The sequence below is a fragment of the Bufo bufo genome, chromosome 6, assembly GCF_905171765.1.
Source record: "Bufo bufo chromosome 6, aBufBuf1.1, whole genome shotgun sequence".
NCBI lineage: Eukaryota > Metazoa > Chordata > Amphibia > Anura > Bufonidae > Bufo > Bufo bufo.
Window position 1 is genome coordinate 372,823,615 of NC_053394.1, and position 22,781 is coordinate 372,846,395.

Genomic DNA, 22,781 nt, shown 5'->3' on the forward strand with positions numbered 1-22,781 from the left:
CTTAGTATTGAGAAGCTGATATAATTAGTGTCAGTGCATTAGGACTTACCACAGGTATTCATTCTGTGGGATATTCTGAAATCATGACCGGCAGGTGGGTCCTGAGGACTGGAGTTGAGAAAACTGCCTTAAAAGACTGTTGCTAGGGCTTGTCTGTTATCCTGTTAGTATAAACAGAAGACACAGGGGCGGTCCTTCACACTGCATGCCTGCATTAGGCTTCAGAGTGAGGAGGTGTATCTCTCAGTAATCCAATCTGATTGGCTGGCAGGGAGCTGCTGGCTACAGCAGGTGTATGGGAAGTGAGGGAAAGCAGTTTTGGCCTCACAGAACTGGCAGAGAAGCCATCTTGAGAAGGTCCTCATATTGTAAATGTTTAAACAGCCGTAGCTAAGGAAAAAACTCAAGGAAAACAGTGGTATGTGAAGTAAATAAAGATTGCATAATGCTGCTGCAGCAGTAACATGCTAAAATAGTATTTTTTTTTTATGAAAACATGACCGTTACCCTTTAAATAATAATATTCTAGCTACCTGCAGCCACCACTAGAGGAGGCTCAAGAACAAACTATATTAATTATTGGGTTCCATAGGAGCCATATAAAATCTGTCTTTAGTAACCTCCCCCTAGTGGTAGTCAATTAATTAGGCTGAAAGAGTTCGAAGTGCAACCTCTTAGCACTAGGGGCTAGTGGAAGCAACATCTTGAGACATGGGTGAGATTTCAGCTTGGATTTCATGTTTACGACCACAGAATTAAACCGCTGTTCTATGTAAACGGTGTTCCAGTCCACCCCACGCGGTCGTCATGATGTCACTTTACAGCCTTGAGAAAGTTAGCCTTCTTCCACCGTAGGTGCTCGTTCCGTTCATCTGATGCATCGGTAAAATCAATTGTTCTTCTACATCCGTCTGTCTATCCCCCGAAGCGTGAGAACGACCTGTCACAGAGGGTTAAGGGCAATTAGAAATATACACCCCTCAATCCATTTCTACATATTGTAGAGCTGTGGAAAAAGTATTTGCCCCCTTGTAGGAGTGACCACTTTTTACTTGTTTGTTGCACTGAACAGTCTCTGCTGCAACCAATAGGACTGCTGTATAATTGGAAACAGGCCAATGCTAAATATATGTACCGTAGATTGCGTTTGGCTTCACAATTGTTCTAGGCACTGATGCCCCCATAGGGGGAACTTACTGTCAATATAGAAGTTATTGCATTAAATTCCCGGAACTGTGCTCATTGCCACCGATGTCTGATCAGCGGTGGTCCAGCGCCCTCAACAATCAGCTCTTCTGTAGTAGTTCTGGCACCACATAGTGGATGGAGCTGGTTAGTGCAGCAATGTTCCCATTCACCTCCATGGTCCGTCCACTACACAACGCACCAACTTATGGCGCCAGAGCTACTGCAGAGCAGCCGATTGGCGGGGGTACAGGATGTCTGACCCCAGCAGATCAGATATTGATGGCCTATCTTGAGGATCGGCCATCAAAATCTAAGTTCTGGAAAAGCCTTTTAATGAGCTCCCCCTAGTGGTGAAAAGATGCAGAATTAATTTTCAATACTACTCTATCGCTGTGCTGCAGGGTTGGGCACCAGGTACAAGCTACAAGGTCAGTTTCTTATGTGTACCAAGGATGTGACTACAGTTTGATTCCCTCCTGGTAATAATTTCTGAACTCACGTGTAGAGTCAGAGACATTTGTTTGCTGCCTGAATACATACGGACTGGTGATAGATATTTTTGAGGGATAAGCCCTTTAACCCCTTAATGACTGGGCCATTTTGCACCTTCCTGACCAGGCTTATTTTTTGAAAATCTGACATGTCACTTTATGTGGTAATAACTTTGGAACACTTTTATTTATCCAAGCCATTCTGAGATTTTCTCGTCACATATTGTACTTCATGACAGTCATAAATTTGAGTCAATATATTTTACCTTTATTTATGAAAAATTCCAAATTTACCAAAAATTTTGAAAAATTAGCAATTTTCTAAATTTTAATTTCTCTGCTTTTAAAACAGAAAGTGATACCTCATAAAATATTTATTACTTAACATTCCCCATATGTCCAATTTATGTTGGCATCATTTTGTAAATGTCATTTTATTTTTTTGGGACGTTAGAAGGCTTAGAATTTTAGAAGCAATTCTTAAAATTTTTAAGAAAATTTCCAAAACCCACTTTTAAGGACCAGTTCAGGTCTGTAGTCACTTTGTGGGGCTTACATAGTAGAAACCCCCCATAAATGATCCTATTTTGGAAACTATACCCCTCAAGTTACTCATAACTGATTTTACAAACTTTGTTAACCCTTTAGGTGTTCCACAAGAATTAAAGAAAAATGTAGATTAAATTTCTAAATTTCTCTTTTTTGGCAGGTTTTCCATTTTAATCCATTTTTTTCTTTAACACATGAAGGGTTAACAGCCAAACAAAACTCAATATTTATTACCCTGATTCTGCAGTTTACAACCATATGTGGGTTGTTTATGTAAACTGATGTAAGGGCACATGGCAGGGCGCAGAAGGAAAGGAGCGCCGTATGGTTTTTGGAAGGCGGATTTTGCTGGACTGGTTTTTAGACACCATGTCCCATTTGAAGCCCCCCAGATGCACCCTACAGTACAAGCAATCAAAAAGTGACCCCATTTTGGAAACTACCGGGATAAGGTGACAGTTTTATTGGTACTATTTTGTGGTATATATGGTTTTTAATCACTCTATATGTTTTTTGTGAGGCAAGGTAACCAAAGAATGGATGTTTTGGCACCGTTTTTACTTTTTGTTTTTTAAAACGTTCATCTGACAGGGTAGATCATGTGCTATTTATATAGAGCAATAGAGCAGGTTGTTACGGACACAATGATATCAAATATGTCTACTTCCTTTGTTTGTTTGTTTTACATAAAGCATTTTAGAAATTTTTTTATTTTGTGTCTCCATTTTTTGAACGCCATATTTTATTTTATTTTCTGCCGATCGTCTTGTGCAGGAGCTTGTTTTTTGTAGGCAGAGTTGACGTTTTTATTGGTACCATTTTTGGGTACATAGGATTTTTTTTATCATTTATTATTACACTTTTTGGGGCAAGGTGACCAAAAAATTTGTAATTTTGGCACGGTTTTTGTTTCTTTATTATTACGGCATTCACCTGAGGGGTTAGGTCATGTGATATTTTTATAGAGCAGGTCGTTACGGATGTGGAAATACCTAATATGTATTATTTTTCTTATTTATTTAAGTTTTACACTAATACCATTTAAAAAAAAAAATAATAATGTTTTAGTGTCTCCATAGTCTGAGAGCCATAGCTTTTTTTTATTTTTTTGCCGATTTTCTTATGTAGGGTCTCATTTTTTTGCGGGATGAGATGACGGTTTGATTAGTACTATTATGGGGGGCATACGTCATTTTGATCGCTTGGTTTTGCACTTTTTATGATAGGTGACAAAAAATTTCTTTTTTGGCACTGTTTTTATATATATTTTTTTTACAGTGTTCATCTGAGGGGTTAGGTCATGTGATATTTTTATAGAGCTGGTTGTTACGGATGCGGCGATACCAAACATGTTTAGGGTATTTTATTCTCTTCATTTTTACCCAATTATAAATGTGCGTATATGGGAAAATGTTAGATATTTTTTTTCCTTTTTTCCTTTTTTTTTTTGTACTTTTGACTCAGACCCACTTGGTTTTTGAAGATCCAGTGGGTCTGATGGCTCTACCATACATCTGTATACAATCTGTATAGTGTACTGCAGTCTGGCTTACATACCATGGCAAGCCTGGATGCCTGTGTAAGGTGTCCAGTTGCCATGGTAACCATCGGGACGCTGCCACAGTAGAGCAGTGGCCCGATGGGAGGGGAGAAGAGGGGGGGGGGGGTGATCAACACAGCAGCGCAGCCCTGATCTCCTCAACACTCACTGAGGAGATCGGAGCTTCGCTGCTGAATGCTGCGATTGGTCAGTCAAATCTGACTGACCAATCGCAGCGATTCAAACGCAGGGACCATGCTGATTGGTCCCTGGTGGGTGCCTAGACAGCTCTGCTTTCCGTGACACCCGTTTACATGCCGTTGTGACTGCAAGTGTACTTGTGGTGACACTTTGATGCGGTAACTAACACCACATCATGACATACACAGTACGTCATTGGTCATTAAGGGGTTAAAAGAAATAAAAGGGTTATTACCCCACACAGAGCACTAGCAAGAACTATTTTTCGTTTTCCATGATGCAATATCAATTTCTTCATAGATAGCCCTGAAAGACAGAAAACACATTATTAGCACCCTGGTCAGTAACCTACAGGGCGTATATACCTAAAATAATCAAAATAGTAAAAGTTACCATTAAAGGAAGGCTGTCAGCAGTTCTGACTATGCTGAACTGTTGACAGCACTAGGCAGGGGCTGGGGCAGAGCAGTATAAATGTACCTTTTTGTTGAGCTTTTCTCATCAGGTGTGTATATGAAGTTTTATTCTGCCAGGTTCTGCTCCTGCCATTGCACTGGAGGCAAAGCTTTACTGTAAAGTGATGTCTGCACTAAGCTGCTGCACAGCCCCGCCCCTCTGCTCTGAGCGAGAGATGTAGCATCCAACCAGGAGATCACTAGAGCGGTCACTCAGAATTTATTTTTACCGCTATTTCAGGGAAAATCGCTTTGCTACCACGAAGCACGAGGTAATTCGGCTTCGCGGCAAATCGAATTTTCCCTGAAATTCGAATCGAAATACACTTTGTGGCCTTCAGTTAAACACTAATTACAATAGTAGGCTACACTATTTGATCGAACAAAAAAAACAGTGCACAGTATATGTTTACTACTATGCAGTGGCATATGTTGGAGACTTCTGTTGGATGTGTACGTCGGGAAATCCTCCTGACATATACAGTACAGCAGCTTTACATGTGGAGGACACGTGGTACTATTATCCGTATAGGAAAGGGTTCTATATAGTAAGAGTGCTCCAGCACAACTGATGAGAATCTCGGATCTGCGCGTATCATATCTGTATAATTACAACTATATTAGGAAGAAAATTAGTGTTGACCCCACAAGGACAGATGAGATCCCCGAGTTAGTCTTTGTGAAGGTGGGCATACATATTAGATGAGTGTTGGCCAAACCCAACAGCTGCTGTGTATGGGGGTATTCCTCCTACTTTCCTAATCAACCCTATTAAACCAGGAACACTGCCTGGTAGGATTGATCCTGCTGATTAAAATGATACTGTCACCACCAGACATCTGAGAAGCTCTGACAGACGTTCTTCAGAACCTCCCACTTGAGGTTTCTTTTGTTTTGCTTTAGTTTCCTCATCTCGTTAGCCTCTCTCAGCTGTCATGTAGTTGCACTGATTGCATCCCTTTAAATCCCTTCCCATACTGCATCACTTTGCGGTTTATACAACTTCCCGGAGTGTATGCATGCTGGATGCTACTACTGAGTCTCCTACAGATAAGTTTTGTTCATTCATTTGTATTTTCCTGTTTGCTGGATCCCAGGTGACCCTGACTCCCTCCGTATCAAGTGTAGGGAGCCGGTGGTCGTGTCCCTTCACTATTATAGGGTGTTCAGGGGTTATACAGTCGAGGTACGAGGATATGCGATCTTCTACCATTGAGAATTTTGCATAGGCTGAGCAGTTAGGGAGAGAGCGAGGTCTGTTGCAGGGCTATCCCTTTGGTTCCTTAGTTTTGGATCCAGTCAGTCGGATCTTCCTTTTGTGTCTTTTAGTTTGCTGTACACCTTCCGTGACAGATACCTGTCTTGTGCAAATCGGCTGCAGCGTTCCCGAGAAAAGAGACTTTGATTCCTTATGCGGAGTAAGGCTTCAGGGCCCCGAGGAGGGGGGGCCTATCCCCTCTGCTCTCCTCAGCTTTCCAGTGCTGTCCACACCCCTTGCTATACAGAAGCCCTAATCTGCATAAAGAATAAAAGTACTTTTTCTCAGGAATGCCACAACCGATTTTCACAAGATATGTATCATTTTAATCAGCAGGATCAACCCCAGCAGATAATATACCTGGTGTAATATATTTTATCCTGCTGAAAGGTGCCCTTCAAAAGAAATAGATACTTCTTAAATAAGTCAGATCATAGTCTTGGTATTTTACACCTTCTCTGGTAAAGATATTATATAAATCACATGAAATGACAGTGATGGATGACGTTTGCAGTAGGTATTGTGCAGCAGTACTTACTCCGTCTTGTTACTGTCAACGAGCGGATCAAACTCTAAAAGCTCGTAGTAGTTTGGCAATGGCGTGCAGGTGTCTGAAATATACATTGACATGGAAAATCAGAATGAAAAACGTAGATTTGTGTATTTGGGAGAATTTAAAGGGGTCATCCCACCAAATTTATTTCTTGCCTATCCACAAGACAGGCAATAAATATTGGATTGGGGGGGGGGGGGGGTCGGACCACTGGGACCCCTGTGATCCTGAGAACGTAAGCTCCCTGAGTCCCCTCTCTGCATGAAGCAATAGTGTCCATCGCTCCATTCACTTCTATGTTAATGCAATATTGATCAGATCGGTGGGGGTCCTACTCCTGGCACCCCCACTGTTTGAAAGGGCTGAAGCACACTTGGCCTCCTGACAGTATGGCAAGCACAGCGCCATACCTTGTATAGTGGTCATGTTTGGTATTGCAGCCCAGCCCCATTCACTTGAATAGGACTGAGCTGCACATGGGCCATGTGACTAATGAATGTGACGTCATCGGCCTAGACAGAGGCTGCAGCGCTCACCACAGTGCCACAGCCTCTTCAAACAGCTGATCAGTGGGAATAACTAGGGCAGCGGCACTGGATCTTCTAGGAAAGCAATGCTTCCATTATTATTGTGGCCCATGTCCCAGCGTTGTCCGTTTTCTTGCTGAAGCTGGACAACCCCTTTAATACCCACAACAGGATTTGAATGGACATTGACCCAAGCTGCTTTGTAGCTGGTACCTGAAGGTCTCTTTGCGGGTTCCTTTGGTAATGGCACAACTGTGGGACTTAGAGTCGGGACTGCAGGTAATAGAGATGAGTTTCTTTCCGCAGGTAAAGGAGGCGTTGATAAGGGAACTGTGGGCAAGAGCGGAGCTGGATGCTGGGCAAATGGGAAAAAAGGTGTCGAAGCCGGAACCCTTGGGAAGAACGGGGCTGCAGTCTGTACTGCAGGAGGGAACGGAGGACGATAAGGAGCCTGTGCAAGGAAGAAACATAAAATATATTGATGTTCTTGATGTTGACATCCATTCACAGAATACAGGCTGCCACCCACCGCTGGCTCAGGATGGCTGCAGTAAACTATTCCCTGCAGTCCTGTAAGGCTATGTTCACATATGCCACATAAACTCTAGTACTCTGTTCAGGCAGAGGAACAGAGTACCGAAGTGTACCGTGTCAGCATAGCCAGAAACGGCAATGCACCGCCAAATCCTCATTGACTATAATAGGATCTGACAATGATCCGGCCACTTTCCGGTATAAATGCTGGCTTTGGCTGGACGAAAAGTTGCACATGCAGGATTTTTTTTTTGTCCAGCTGAAAGCCGGAATTTATGGCAGAATGCGGCCAGATCCCCGTCGGACTCATCATAGTCAAAGTTGATCCGGCGGTGTGCGGCCATGTCTGGCTATGCCAGATATGGTAAATTCCGGTACTCTGATTCTCTGCAGGAACAGAGGTACCGGAGTTTTTGCCTCACATGTGAACACAGTCTAAGATCACTATCGGAACTGCTTCAGGTTTCTAAAGTAGATAAAAAGATTATATTAGAGAAACCCTATTCTGCAAAAAGGGACCGTCCCGTGGAGCTTCACTTTCAAGGGGTTGTTCAGCCGGAGGCAACATAGATGTCACATGGATGTCATCCTTATTTTGCGAATGCGTTATTTGAGGACCTCAAAATACATACGGTTGTGTGCACGAGGCCGAAGTGATAAATTACCTTACTGGTTCCCCACCAAAGTCCCCTGTTGGTCTCTACTTTCTGGTCCCTCTTGACACCCATGAAATGTCCCGTCAGCCAATCACTGGCTGAGCTGGGTCACTAGGAAGCCAGTGGTGGGGGGTCGGTAAGGACAGGTTGGACTTTATTCTTTTACACCATGCAGAATCTTTTTTTTTTTAAAGAATATAACTGGCTGGACAACCCCTTTGAGAGCAACACTACTTCACCGTCAATAGAAGTGAGTATCTCAGCGGCGTTAATAGCCTGGGGGGGACCTTCAGCTGTTTGGTGCCATTATATGGGTGGTATTATTTTGTGGCTAGATGGCAGTCTCTGTGTTGTGTTCTCTTTTTCTATTGGGTACATATGTTATTACTAGCCTGGGCTGTGCTCTCCCATCCTCCATAAAGGGATGTTTGCTCAGGTGTCTCTGCTGTGTTTCGCAGTACATTGCATGCTGCAGAATTCCTTCCACAGTGAAATCCCTCAGAGAGCAGTGCACCCCTGAATACTCCATCTCCAGTCCCTCTCTCTCTCTTCTCCTGAACGATCTTGTAAGCTGGCTTATGCCCAAATCAAAGTCGAACCTTGACGGATTTCACTGTGAATGGCCTCCTGCAGTTTGCTATGTCCTGTGAAACGCAGAAGCTAAATGAAGCAACAATTTTTTATAAAAACCTATTCCAAAAATGTGATCAAATCATCATGTCAGATGCAGATTCATGGTAAAACATCACAGATATGTGCCCCTCAGATGTGTGATTGGATGGTTTCATGAATTAGACTTACATTATCATACAGGTTTCTCAGGGGAAGTGGCGGCAGCTGGTTCTGACCTCCATACGGAAATCTGGTTAGAAAGTTAATAGAATAAGAGCTCATTTTTCTCCGAGAGTTTCAGTGAAGTTATAACATTTCTAAGTGAATGAATCCATCGGATGAATGATCCTAAATTTATTCCATAGCAAATATTTCCCCCAAAGTCAACCAATAAGGGCGAGCTCCCGTCTGCGCTGAAGCCTCTGTCTGGGAGCCGGTGTCACAGATTCCATTAAAAAGCCCAGAAGAAAAAGTCCTGCTTGCAGAACTTTTTTGTCCGGTAAAAAAAAAGAGGATTCTGAAGGGAAACTGATTGGGCTCCATTTGGGTCAGTTTTGGGCCCAATCCGGATCCTCTAATGGAGCAGAACAATGGGGAAAAATAGCAGTGACCCCGGCCTTAAAAACATGCCGAGTGTGCATGTGTTCTGAGTGGATAGAGTGGAGTAAGGGTACTTTCACACTAGCGTTTTTCTTTTCCGGCATAGAGTTCCGTCCTAGGGGCTCTCTACCGGAAAAGAACTGATCAGTGTTAACCCCATGCATTCTGAATAGAGAGTAATCCGTTCAGGATGCATCAGGATGTCTTCAGTTCAGTCTTTTTGACTGATCAGGAAAAAGATAAAACCGCAGCATGCTACGGTTTTATCTCCGGCCCAAAAAACTGAAGACTTGCCTGAATACATTTCCATAGGAATGTATTAGTGCCGGACCCGGCATTCAAAATACCGGAATGCCGGATCAGTTTTTCCAGATGGCAATGAAAAGACGGATCTGGCATTTCAATGCATTTTTTTTGACTGATCAGGCATTTTTGAGATTGATCAGTCATACGTTTTACCGGATCTGGCAGGCAGTTCCGGCGACGGGACTGCTTGCCGGATCACTCTGCCTCAAGTGTGAAAGTAGCCTTAGCCGCTGCCAGACCCCTCAGCTTATCCCCCCCTGAGATCAAAAGGATTAAGCAATTGTTGAAACACAGTAGGTTCCATCTCCGACATCTACTGTCAGGACATCCTCATACACATCCTCGGCCAGTCCCACTGGTGAACTGGCTGAAAATCTAAGGTGTACTGGACGTCTTTCAACTTGCCCGATCCTTTGTTCTCCAAGAAGATAACCCACCACAGGGAGTGTCGGCCAGTTCTTACTTCCTATTACCCCCCCATTCAAAACACACGCATGCTTGGCCAAACTGAGCATGCATGTGTATGGGAAGGTTGAGGGGAATAGCTGTTGACTTTGAATGTGTATGGTCAGCTTAAAGTGGTTGACCCACCAACAACTTTTAGAAGTTATCTACAGTATAGGTGATAAATGTAGGATTCTTAGGACCCCCAATGTTTTCAAAAACTGGAGTCACCAAGTCCCGTGTGTGAATGAAGCAGTAGTGCACATACATAATCACTACTCCATTTACTTCTATAGAACTGGTGTAGATGGCCAAGTCCAGTCCTCCCTCAGCCAGTCCCATAGAAGTGAATGTAGCATGCATACTACCACTCCGTTCACACAGAAAACTCAGGGACCCCCATTCTCGTGGTCACTCCAGTTGGACCCCCAGTGATTATACATTTATCACCTATTATATGGTGAGGTGATAAATACTGTTCATGGGCAACCCCCATAAGGATAGGATCAGCGTTTAAGACTGATGTTAGCCCAAGGGAGCGTCCATCCAGCAAAGACGTAGGACTAGGAGATCATTCTTCACGTACGGAGTATTTACAGCCGCCCTCAGTTCCATCAGGTCCATCTGTGGGTACAGGAGGTCCCTGCTGTTATCATACGGTGGAGGTTCTGTGCTTCCAGTATCTGCGATATAAAGTCAGACTGGTTATAAATGACAAAAAATAACATGGTCTTATGATGTCATCAGTATCTTCCTAGCGACGGAACGATGCACCAACTCCAATGATGTCAATACTTGGATTTGGAATTGATTTCTTAAAGGGGTTATCTCATAACCAATCATATAATCCAGGGATTTATTCTAAGATTTGGAGTCGGGAAGGAATTTTTCACTCTAATATGGAATAATCAGCATCCGCCTCATGGGGTTTTTTGCCTTCCTCTGGATCAACACAACAGGATTAGAAGTTGGACTTGATGGACCTATGTCTTTTTTCAGCCTTATGGACCATGTACCTACGGTTCGGCTGTAACTTTTTTTAGGGTTCCTGGGGGAAGGACAAGCATAGGTAACATTCACACATGCACCAGGTAATTTTTCAAAAATACAATGTGAAGATAAATACTAAGAATGCTTCGGTTTCAATGATCTATAAGATCTAAAGAGCTTTACTTTAACTGTTTCATCAATACACTTCTTGTTGGCGACCCTGACGTCCACTCTTGGTTGGTGACCCTTAAGTCCACCTTTGGTGAAGACCCTGACATACACTCTTAGTGGCGTCCCTGACGTCCACGCTTGGTTGGCGTCCCTGACGTCCACGCTTGGTTGGCGTCCCTGACGTCCACGCTTGGTTGGCGTCCCTGACGTCCACGCTTGGTTGGCGTCCCTGACGTCCACGCTTGGTTGGCGACCCTGACGTCCACCCTTGGTGGCGACCCTGACGTCCACCCCTTGGATGGCGACCCTGACGTCCACCCCTTGGTGGCGACCCTGACGTCCACCCTTGGTGGCGACCCTGACGTCCACCCTTGATGAGGACCTGACGTCCACCCTTGATGAGGACCCTGACGTCCACACTTGGTGGCGAGCCTGATGTCCACTCTTGCTGGTGATAACAATAATAAGTACTAAATATGTTTCCCAGGTAACCAGTTCTAGGATTAGACAAGGAGAAATGTAAATGATGAGAGGATCCACAGGTTCTGCTCACCTTGGTTACCATGACTACAGAGGTTATATTGCTCCTTCTTACTCTGTACAGTGACATATATATGGCGGGGGGTCACATGTAGTTTCCATGGCGCTCTAATACCATATGCATTATATGGAGGGAAATGGATCAAGTTAAAGAAATATAACTGGGCTATACAGAAAAAAACAAGGTATTATGGTCTACTCTTGGCAACCAATAATGTGCAATTTGGTAAGAAAATCGAGCACCTGTCCGAAAGGATCAACCCTATTAGAAAAAGCCATACTGCCTAGTAGGGTTGATCCTGCTGATTAACATAATACCTGTCTTGTGAAAATCAGTTGTGGCATTCCTGAGAAAAAAACTAACAAACTTGTATTCTTTATGCAAATTGATTTCTTAAAGGGGTTATCTCATAACCAATCATATAATCCAGGGATTTATTCTAAGATTTGGAGTCGGGAAGGAATTTTTCACTCTAATATGGAATAATCAGCATCCGCCTCATGGGGTTTTTTGCCTTCCTCTGGATCAACACAACAGGATTAGAAGTTGGACTTGATGGACCTATGTCTTTTTTCAGCCTTATGGACCATGTACCTACGGTTCGGCTATAACTTTTTTTAGGGTTCCTGGGGGAAGGACAAGCATAGGTAACATTCACACATGCACCAGGTAATTTTTCAAAAATACAATGTGAAGATAAATACTAAGAATGCTTCGGTTTCAATGATCTATAAGATCTAAAGAGCTTTACTTTAACTGTTTCATCAATACACTTCTTGTTGGCGACCCTGACGTCCACTCTTGGTTGGTGACCCTTAAGTCCACCTTTGGTGAAGACCCTGACGTCCACGCTTGGTTGGCGTCCCTGACGTCCACGCTTGGTTGGCGACCCTGACGTCCACCCTTGGTGGCGACCCTGACGTCCACCCCTTGGTGGCGACCCTGACGTCCACCCCTTGGTGGCGACCCTGACGTCCACCCCTTGGTGGCGACCCTGACGTCCACCCCTTGGTGGCGACCCTGACGTCCACCCCTTGGTGGCGACCCTGACGTCCACCCCTTGGTGGCGACCCTGACGTCCACCCCTTGGTGGCGACCCTGACGTCCACCCCTTGGTGGCGACCCTGACGTCCACCCTTGATGAGGACCCTGACGTCCTCACTTGGTGGCGAGCCTGATGTCCACTCTTGCTGGTGATAACAATAATAAGTACTAAATATGTTTCCCAGGTAACCAGTTCTAGGATTAGACAAGGAGAAATGTAAATGATGAGAGGATCCACAGGATCTGCTCACCTTGGTTACCATGACTACAGAGGTTATATTGCTCCTTCTTACTCTGTACAGTGACATATATATGGCGGGGGGTCACATGTAGTTTCCATGGCGCTCTAATACCATATGCATTATATGGAGGGAAATGGATCAAGTTAAAGAAATATAACTGGGCTATACAGAAAAAAACAAGGTATTATGGTCTACTCTTGGCAACCAATAATGTGCAATTTGGTAAGAAAATCGAGCACCTGTCAACCCTATTAGAAAAAGCCATACTGCCTGGTAGGGTTGATCCTGCTGATTAACATAATACCTGTCTTGTGAAAATCAGTTGTGGCATTCCTGAGAAAAAAACTAACAAACTTGTATTCTTTATGCAAATTAGGGCTTTGGTGCACTGAGAGGCGTGGCCTCCATTTGCTGAGGCGCACTGAAAGGCTTAGCCCCGCCCCTCGGTGCAGTGAAGCCGGCATTTGCATGAAGAATAAAAGTCTTTTTTTTCTAGGGAATGCCACAAGGCATGTATCATTTTAATCAGCAGGATGAGCTCTGCCCCAGGTAGTATGCTTGGTTTAAAAGGGTTGATCCAGCTGATAGGTGCTCTTTGAACAGCTACAGAACTGAGCTTGCTGAAATGTACAGCGCTAGATCTGTTTGTGATTAACCCTGAAACCACTGTGCCTTTTTGCGTTGACATTTTGATTGTGAAGTTTTCAATGACCGCTGTAAGCCCTTCTGTCAGTATTGGTTATGTCTGCGGGCGTAAGCAGAACATGATATTGGTGAAGGTCTGGGAGTTAGGGAGCCTCCTGCTGCTGAGGCTCGACCACCTTGGATCCTAGATCATGCGACCTCCAATAGGTGCTGCAAAACATCCTTATCTACCGTATGTAGTGTATGACATTTAGATACATGGGTATTATCTGCATACTGTATGGCAGTATTATTTAGACACAAGGTTATTATCTGGACACTGTATGGTAATATTATTTAGATACAAGGGTAGTATCAGGGCACGGGTAGCATTTGGGTACTGTATGGCAGTATTATTCAAAAATAGGGGTTGTATCTGTGCACTATATGGTGATATTTAGATACATGGAAATAATCTGCATACTGTATGGCAGTATTATTTAGATACAGGAGTAGTATCTGTGCACTATATGGCAGTGTTATACAGACATAGAGCTAGTATCTGTGCACTATATGGTGATATTATATAGACACAGGGGTTATATCTGTGCACTGTATAGTGGTATTTAGATACATGGGTATTTGCATACTGTATGACAGTATTATTTAGACACAAGGTTATTATCTAAACACTGTATGGTGGTATTATTTAGATACAAGGGTAGTATCAAGGCACTGTATGGCAGTATTTAGATACAGGGTATTGTCTGTATACTGCATGGCAGTATTATTTAAATGCAGGAGTAGTGTCTGGGCACTGTATAGCGGTATTATTTAGATACAAATGTACTATCAGGGCAATGTATGGCAGCATTTCAATATAGGGTATTTTTTGGATAGTGTATTGCAGTATTATTTGGTAGTATCTGTGCACTCTATGGTGGTGTTATTCAGGCAGAGGAATAGTATCTGTGCACTGTATGGTAGTATTATTTAGATACAGGTGTAATATCTGTGCACTGTATAATAGTATTATTTAGATAGAGGGCCAGTATCTGTGCACTATATGTTGGTATTATTTAGACACGGGTGGTATCTGTGCACTGTGACGGTGGTATTATTCAGACACAGAAGTAGTATCAGTGCACTGTATGGTGGTATTATTTAGACACAGGGGTACTATCTGTTCACCGTAAAACAGTATTATTCAGACACAGGGGTGGTATGTGTGCACAATATGGCAGTATTATTCAGACACAGGGGTAGTGCCTTGCACTGTATAGCGGTCTTCATACACAGGGGTAGTGCCTTGCACTGTATGGCGGTAATATTCAGACATGGGTAGTGTCTGTGCACTATATGGTGGTATTATTCAGACACGGGTGGCATCTGTGCACTGTATGGTGGTATTATTTAGACACGGGGTGGTATCTGTGCACTGTATGGCGGTATTATTTAGACACAGAGGTACTATCTGTTCACTGTAAAACTGTATTATTCAGACACAGGGGTGGTATCTGTGCGCTGTATGGTGGTATTATTTAGACACAGAGGTACTATCTGTTCACTGTAAAACGGTATTATTCAGACACAGGGGTGGTATCTGTGCGCTGTATGGCAGTATTATTCAGTCACAGGGGTGGTATCTGTGCACTGTATGATGATATTATTGAGACACAGGAGTAGTATCTGTGCGCTGTATGGTGGCATTATTCAGACACATGGGTGGTATTTGTGCACAATATGGCAGTTTTATTCAGACACAGGGGTAGTGCCTTGCACTGTATAGCGGTCTTCATACACAGGGGTAGTGCCTTGCACTGTATAGCGGTCTTCATACACAGGGGTAGTGCCTTGCACTGTATGGCGGTAATATTCAGACACAGGGGTAGTATCTGTGCGCTGTATGGTGGTATTATTCAGACACGGCTAATATCTGTGTGCTGTATGGCGGTATTATTCAGACACGGGTATTATCTGTGCACTATATGGTGGTATTATTCAGACACAGGGGTATTACCTGTGCACTATATAGCGGTATTATTGAGACACAGGGGTGGTATCTGTGCGCTGTATGGCGGTATTATTCAGACACAAGTAGTATCTGTGCGCTGTATGGCGGTATTATTCAGACACAGGGGTGGTATCTGTGCGCTGCATGGCAGTATTATTGAGACACAGGGGTGGTATCTGTGCGCTGTATGGCGGTATTATTGAGACAAAGGGGTGGTATCTGTTCACTGTATAGTGGTATTATTCAGACACAGGGGTATTATCTGTGCACTATATGGCGGTATTATTGAGACAGAGGGGTGCTATCTGTGCACTGTATGGCGGTATTATTCAGACACAAGTAGTATCTGTGCCCTGTATGGCGGTATTATTCAGACACAGGGGTGGTATCTGTGCGCTGTATGCTGGTATTATTAAGACACAAGTAGTATCTGTGCGCTGTATGGCGGTATTATTCAGACACAAGTAGTATCTGTGCGCTGTATGGCGGTATTATTCAGACACAGGGGTGGTATCTGTGCGCTGTATGCCGGTATTATTCAGACACATGGGTGGTATTTGTGCACAATATGGCAGTTTTATTCAGACACAGGGGTAGTGCCTTGCACTGTATAGCGGTCTTCATACACAGGGGTAGTGCCTTGCACTGTATGGCGGTAATATTCAGACACAGGGGTAGTATCTGTGCGCTGTATGGTGGTATTATTCAGACACAGCTAATATCTGTGTGCTGTATGGCGGTATTATTCAGACACGGGTATTATCTGTGCACTATATGGCAGTATTATTCAGACACAGGGGTATTACCTGTGCACTATATAGCGGTATTATTGAGACAGGGGTGGTATCTGTGCGCTGTATGGCGGTATTATTCAGACACAAGTAGTATCTGTGCGCTGTATGGCGGTATTATTCAGACACTGCACTCGCCTGTGTCTGGGGGATCAGGTCTTTGTGATGTTGTGTCTGCCGGGCTGAGGAACCTCATGGTCCAGGATGAATATCCGCACGCTACAAGACCAGGATCGCTCACTTGTTTTCTTGTATTTCTGATGGATACGAGCAGTGAGGCGGACATGGCGGTGGAGAACACGCCATGCGGGGAGGTGGGTGCTGTTATTCCGCCTCAGTACTCACTCAGGTGGATCAATAGGAACGTGCACGACAAGTGGAGGGGGGTTAAAGAAGCCAAGCCGGTCATTGTGAGGGGTGTAATAGTCACAGATGTAGCAGAGCTGAGATTGTGATCCATCTTAACTCATTAGGTACCAGAAGGAATCAGCCATACGTCTTACACTGATTCCTCACAAGACACTGTATCAGTGATAGTGTTTGTCACCTTAGGTACCAGATGACGTCCGGGCCCAGCAATGGCACTAAACACGTGCATGTTCGGCTTGTGTCAGGAGAGAAAGCTCTGGTCCGAGTGCTTGCCGCTGTCTAATGTGTGTGGCCAGCCTTAAACAGATCGCTCACCCATCCTGACGTCTGTTTTAGTAGATTGTATTCTAAATGACAATTCTAGAGCATCTATTCTTATCTCTATATATTGTGATGTTTCTCTATTATTCCTACTAGAGATTTAGGACTGGGTGTTACAAGTTGAGGGCGTGTCCCTGCACGGTCTGACACTGTCCAATCAGGGCTGCCAGTATCAGACTGGGAAACGGGACACCCCTTTACCCCTCTTATAAGAGGGAATGGTAACGCCCATCCATAAACGTCTAATAGGAATAATAGAGGAAAAACACGACATACAGTTACTAGAAAAGATAAATGCAATTAGTTAGTAAAACCGGTTAGGAGGGTCCTCTTTAAAGGGGTTGTCTGGGGCTTAAATACTGATGAATTATAGGAAGGAAGTGGAGCCTCTATGCAAATGAGCATCAAGGAGCAACGGGGGCGTTGCTGTTGCACCTAGAGGCTCAGTTCTCTCTGCAACTGTTGCGCACTCTGATTGACAGGACCATGCAATGGAAATGTCATCACACCTGGCCCTGTCAATCAAAGTGGAGAGGGCAGGGCAGTTGCAGAGAGAGCAGAGCCTCTAGGTGTAATGGCAACGCCCTTAAAACATCATTTTTCTCAGTAATGCAGGCACATATGAACATGGGACCAACACAGATGTCTTCAGCTGCTAAGTGCACATGTAATAGGTCAGCCAGTGTCGTAGGTGCAAAACTGCTGACAGATGCCCTTTAATTCAGCCTGCTGGAACTTTATGTTCCTCTCTATCTTGTTGCGCCGCACGCTCCGGTTGTCGGTATCACGCCCGCTGTACGTCGTCCTTGTTCCATTAGATACTCGGTGACAGCCATTTGTAGATTCTCCACAATGTGACAATTACAAGGAACGTACACGCTGCAATGTGACACGTGTGTGATGTCTGATCACGCTCCCAGCTCCAAGCAAGCTCAGCATGTGTACACCCGCTCCCTGCCCTAAGGGGCCCAATTATCTGGCACGCATACAACTCCATTGATTAGCTATACGAGGAGGATGGGAATGTAGTTCTTTAAGATCCTAGTCACCTCTGCTAAGATTCTCACATGCACAGAATTAGGGCTTGTTCACACGACTGTGTCGTTTTTTGTGGTCCGCAGATTGTGGATCCGCAAAAAACGGATCAATTTAAGGGTCAATTTAAAGGGGTTGGCCACTCTAAGTATTTTCAACTATATAGTGGGAGGTAGGGTAAAACAGAGTTTCCTAATATACTTTATAAAAAAAATCTGAATGGTAATGTTTTAATAATGAGCCCCGCCCCCTCAGCCCCGCTCTGCACGCGACATGGAGGAGCTTTAGAGAAAACTCGTCCATGGCTTTATTCTAACTGCACATGCGCTGCTTTTCCTAATAAGAGCAGCGTATGCCCAGTCTGCCCCTGCCACTGGCGCGCACTTACTTTTCTTCCCGCTCCGAACTCTGACAGGAATAAGCCGGTTGTAGAGACAGAGTCGGAGCAGGGAGCGCGCCAGGGCATGCGCTGCCCTTATTAGGAAAAGCAGCGCATGTGCAGTTAGAATAAAGCCATGGACGAGTTTTCTCTTAAGCTCCTCCATGTCGTGTGCTGTCATGGGCGAACTGGCTTCACGCAGAGCGGGGCTCATTATAAAAACATTACCACTCAGAGTTCAACACATCGCAGATCGGGTTGACCGATTACTGGGAGGGGCTGGAGAAGATCCAGCAGTCATGGTCCTTATCGGAACCAATGACAAAGTTATAGGTAGGGATTTAGGTCAAAAGCTTAGGGTAAGGACCTCAAAGGTAGTATTGTCCGAAATACTACCTGTACCACGGGCCACACAAGAAAGGCAGCGGGAGGTTAACAAGTGGCTCAAGAACTGGTGTAGGATGGAGGGGTTTGGGTTCCTGGAGAACTGGGCCGACTTCTCTATCGGCTACAGGCTCTATCGTAGGGACGGGCTGCACCTCAATGGGGAAGGGGCAGCTGTGTTGGGGGAGAAGATGGCTAGAAGGTTGGAGGAGTGTTTAAACTAGGGACTGGGGGAGGGTAATTACGTTATAGGAGGGGAAGATAGTGCAGATAGAGACCGGGGGCAAGGTAGTGGGACTGGGGGAGGAATGGAAGGAGGGACTAGAACAGTTCAGAAGGAAAGGTGTAGGGTAAAAAATATACATAAACCTCTCAGATGTATGTATACTAATGCCAGAAGCCTGACTAATAAAACTGGTGAACTGGAATTAGTGATGTGTGAGGAGGACTATGACATAGTGGGAATAACTGAGACATGGCTGGATGATGGCTATGACTGGGCAGTTAATGTACAAGGTTACAGTCTGTTAAGAAAGGATCGTCAAAACCGGAGAGGGGGAGGGGTTTGCCTTTATGTAAAGTCCTGTCTAAAGCCTACAGTCCAAGAAGATATAAGTGAGGGCCATGAACATGTGGAGTCACTGTGGGTAGAAATACATGGAGGCAAAAACAATAATAAAATACTAATAGGAGTTTATTATAAACCACCTAATATACCAGAGTCCACAGAAAATCTACTACTAAACGAGATAGACGAGGCAGCAAATCATAATGAGGTGGTTATTATGGGGGACTTCAACTACCCAGATATAGACTGGGAAACTGAAAGCTGTACATGTAGTGTCCCACTACGAAAAGGTGGGCACTACTAAGGGTTATGTTGCTCCCACCTCCTGTGAGAGAATGGTGTTTTGTATTGCATTGTAATGCCATGTTAATTCCTGTGTACCAGGCCTGTTAGGGGTGTAGTTTCTCCTCCCAAGCTGTAGAGGGAGCTAGGGCACCCCCTAGTATATATAGTTAGGCCCAGACAGGAAAGGGTCAGTGCAGTATATTCCAGGAGGTTAGTGAGTACAGTCTAGCCTGCCTGATGTTCCTGAGCAAAAGAAGCTCAGAAGTTGCACCAGGAGAAGAGTCTGCCTCCTGAGAAACCAAGTTCCTATAAAAGTACAGTGTAGAGCCAAGTTTATTCCAGCCAAACAGAGAGAGCTGAAGGGCAGAAGGATATATTCACAGCAAGGAGACATATACTAGAGGAAGTTTTCCCTACCAAAGGATAAAGCCAGCAATAGGGCATACGGGCCTTGGAGAAAGACAGACAGGATCCTGAGGAAAAGTGCAGCCTGATCTGTAAGTGTTTAACCCTCTGAGTATCTTGCAAGACCATTGCCTGCCATTTGATATCAAGCCTGCCTGTCACAACCCTTTTACATGAGGAACTGCCTAAAGACTGTAAATAGTTAAACTGTTCAGTAAAAGGACGTTTTGGTTCACTGCAACGTGTGTTCCTCAATTATTACTTCAACAAATCGGTGTGCCACCGTTACCGGCACTGGCGTCACGAACTTTAAGGGATCTTGCCACAGGCAAACTAAACCTACAACACCTAGGGCACCTCACCTACCACCTGGCCCTGTCCCTATACACAGAGATTGCCCCAGAGGATCCATGTGCCAACCTCTCCATCACTGCTGTACGCCTGCCCAGGGTATATAAAAACTGTGAGTACCAAGAGCAACCCTCGTTTTGCCTATTAACCGTGACCTCACATTCGCTCACCCTGCAGGGCTGCGTACTGCATACATCTCATAAAGGAAACAGGTTCTTGGCAATAACCAAAGACCATTACCTTTTCCAACTGGTTCAGGACCCGACTAGAGGGACGGCCATACTGGACTTAGTATTAACCAATAGGCCTGACAGAACAACAGATGTGCAGGTTGGGGGACACCTGGGAAATAGTGACCATAAAGTAATAACCTTCCAATTATCATTCAAAAGAGCGTTTCTACAGGGAGGAACAAAAATACCAAACTTCAAAAAAGCTAAATTTAGCCAACTAAGAGAGGCCATAGGCCTAACTAACTGGGACAAAGTCCTCAAAAATAAAAATACAGCCACAAAATGGGACATTTTTAAAAGCATCCTAAAATCTAATTGTGAGAGGTACATATCTTATGGGAATAAAAGGTTAAGGAACAAGAGAAAACCAATGTGGATAAATAGAAATGCAAAGAAAGCAATAAATGACAAAAATAATGCATTTAAATGACTAAAACAGGAGGGTAGCGAGGAAGCGCTGAAAAACTATATGGAAAAAAATAGATGTGGACTATGGAACTCTCTGCCTGAGGAGAAGGTGATGGTGAGTACAATAAAGGAATTCAAGAGGGGCCTGGATGTATTTCTGGAGTGTAATAATATTAAAGGCTATAGCTACTAGAGAGGGGTCGTTGATCCAGGGAGTTATTCTGATTGCCTGATTGGAGTCGGGAAGGAATTTTTTTTCCCTAAAGTGAATAAAATAGGCTTCTACCTCAGTTTTTTTTTTTTTTGCCTTCCTCTTGCAGGATAACAGGCCGAACTGGATGGACAGATGTCTTTTTTTGGCCTTATGTACTATGTTGCTATGTTACTAAGAAACCTGACCCTAATGCTGCGATGTCAAAAGACTGCGGGCGGTCATATAGACGTTAAATAAGAACATTCATGTCCTCACCTGACGGCATGCCTGAGACATCAATGACATTGCCAAAGAAGCTTTATGTTGTAGAAGGTCTGACCTGAGGGCTAAGGGGGATCATGGGGCTGTTCCAACAAAAGAGCTCATCATCTATTCAAAGGATAGGTGAAAAGTATTTGATTGGATGGGTCCAGCCACTGGTACCCCCCACCAATCATGATTTTCTGGGGTGAGCGGCGCTATGGCCATGCATGAGCATTGCCGCTCTATTCATCTCTATGGGACTTCTAGAGATAGCCGCGCGCTGTTCCTGGCCTCTCTTGGACAGAAGCATGGGGCGTCCTACTGCTGTAGCCTCAGCAATCAACTTTTATCTGCACAGGAAGTGTTCAGTTCCCCTACAGCGCCAAAATACGGAAAGTCAAGTACTGCATAGCGCCCTCAGACCACGGGATGAATGGACAGGTGTCCAACCAACCAAATAGATGAGGATCTAGAACAGAGAACCCTCCTGGTAATTCAGGATTCACAATTGGTTTTTAGGATTTAGGCGTCAAGACCAAACAAAGACGTTACCGATATTGGGGGCTTGCTGTGGATGGACATTTGGCACCGAAACAGGAACAGTGGCGGCAGGTGGAGGGTAGCCATTAGTCTGGTCATGTGTGGTCGGCATTGGGTCAAGGTCAAGTTCAATGAGTTCACTGGAAGGTGCTGAAGGCTGATTCTTTCCAATCTGTAAGAAGAATGTAAATTCGATTTAAGGGGTTTTCTGGGACGTAGATATTGATGGCGCATCCTCAGGATCTGTCATCAATATAAGATCAGTGGGGGTCTGACAAACAACACCCCCACCATTCAGCCATTTCTGGCAGCTGCTGGTGCCGGACACTACACAGAAGTCTCCATGTGTAGTTTCTGGTGCTGGCATATTAAAGCTGGGGAGATGAGCGGCGCCCCCCGGAACATCTACTACACAGTAGATGGAAGCATTACCCCCCCCCCCCCCCCACGATAGCTAATACCGGGCTTTAAAACCTAAGACCCTCGGGATCAGCTGGGGGGAGACGACCCCTTTAGGCTGTGTTCACACATTGCTGTTCCATCACAGTTTGATCTGTGCAGAACCTCGGGGAAGATGGCACAGAGCAGAAAACACAATACAAAAGCAACGTGTGAACACAGCCTAAGGGTGCATTCACACGACCGTAAGGTGCTTTGCGGTCCGCAAATTGCGGATCCGCAAAACACGGATCCCTGCACATGGCCGGCGCTATCT

General features: G+C 44.6%; 1 protein-coding gene across 1 annotated transcript in view; it reads right to left on the reverse strand.

Annotated features, from left to right (window-relative positions):
- Window positions 1-432: 432 nt before the first annotated feature.
- TOM1L1 (target of myb1 like 1 membrane trafficking protein) overlaps window positions 433-22,781 on the reverse strand; it is a 99,128-nt gene continuing 76,779 nt past the window's right edge. The window contains exons 10-16 of the mRNA XM_040437018.1: window positions 22,079-22,238; window positions 10,501-10,597; window positions 8,754-8,814; window positions 6,976-7,213; window positions 6,221-6,293; window positions 4,205-4,275; window positions 433-940 (exon numbers count right to left, since the gene is read on the reverse strand). Coding sequence (XP_040292952.1) covers window positions 4,218-4,275; window positions 6,221-6,293; window positions 6,976-7,213; window positions 8,754-8,814; window positions 10,501-10,597; window positions 22,079-22,238 — 687 coding nt within the window. The 3' untranslated portion in view covers window positions 433-940; window positions 4,205-4,217. The remainder of the gene's footprint in view (window positions 941-4,204; window positions 4,276-6,220; window positions 6,294-6,975; window positions 7,214-8,753; window positions 8,815-10,500; window positions 10,598-22,078; window positions 22,239-22,781) is intronic.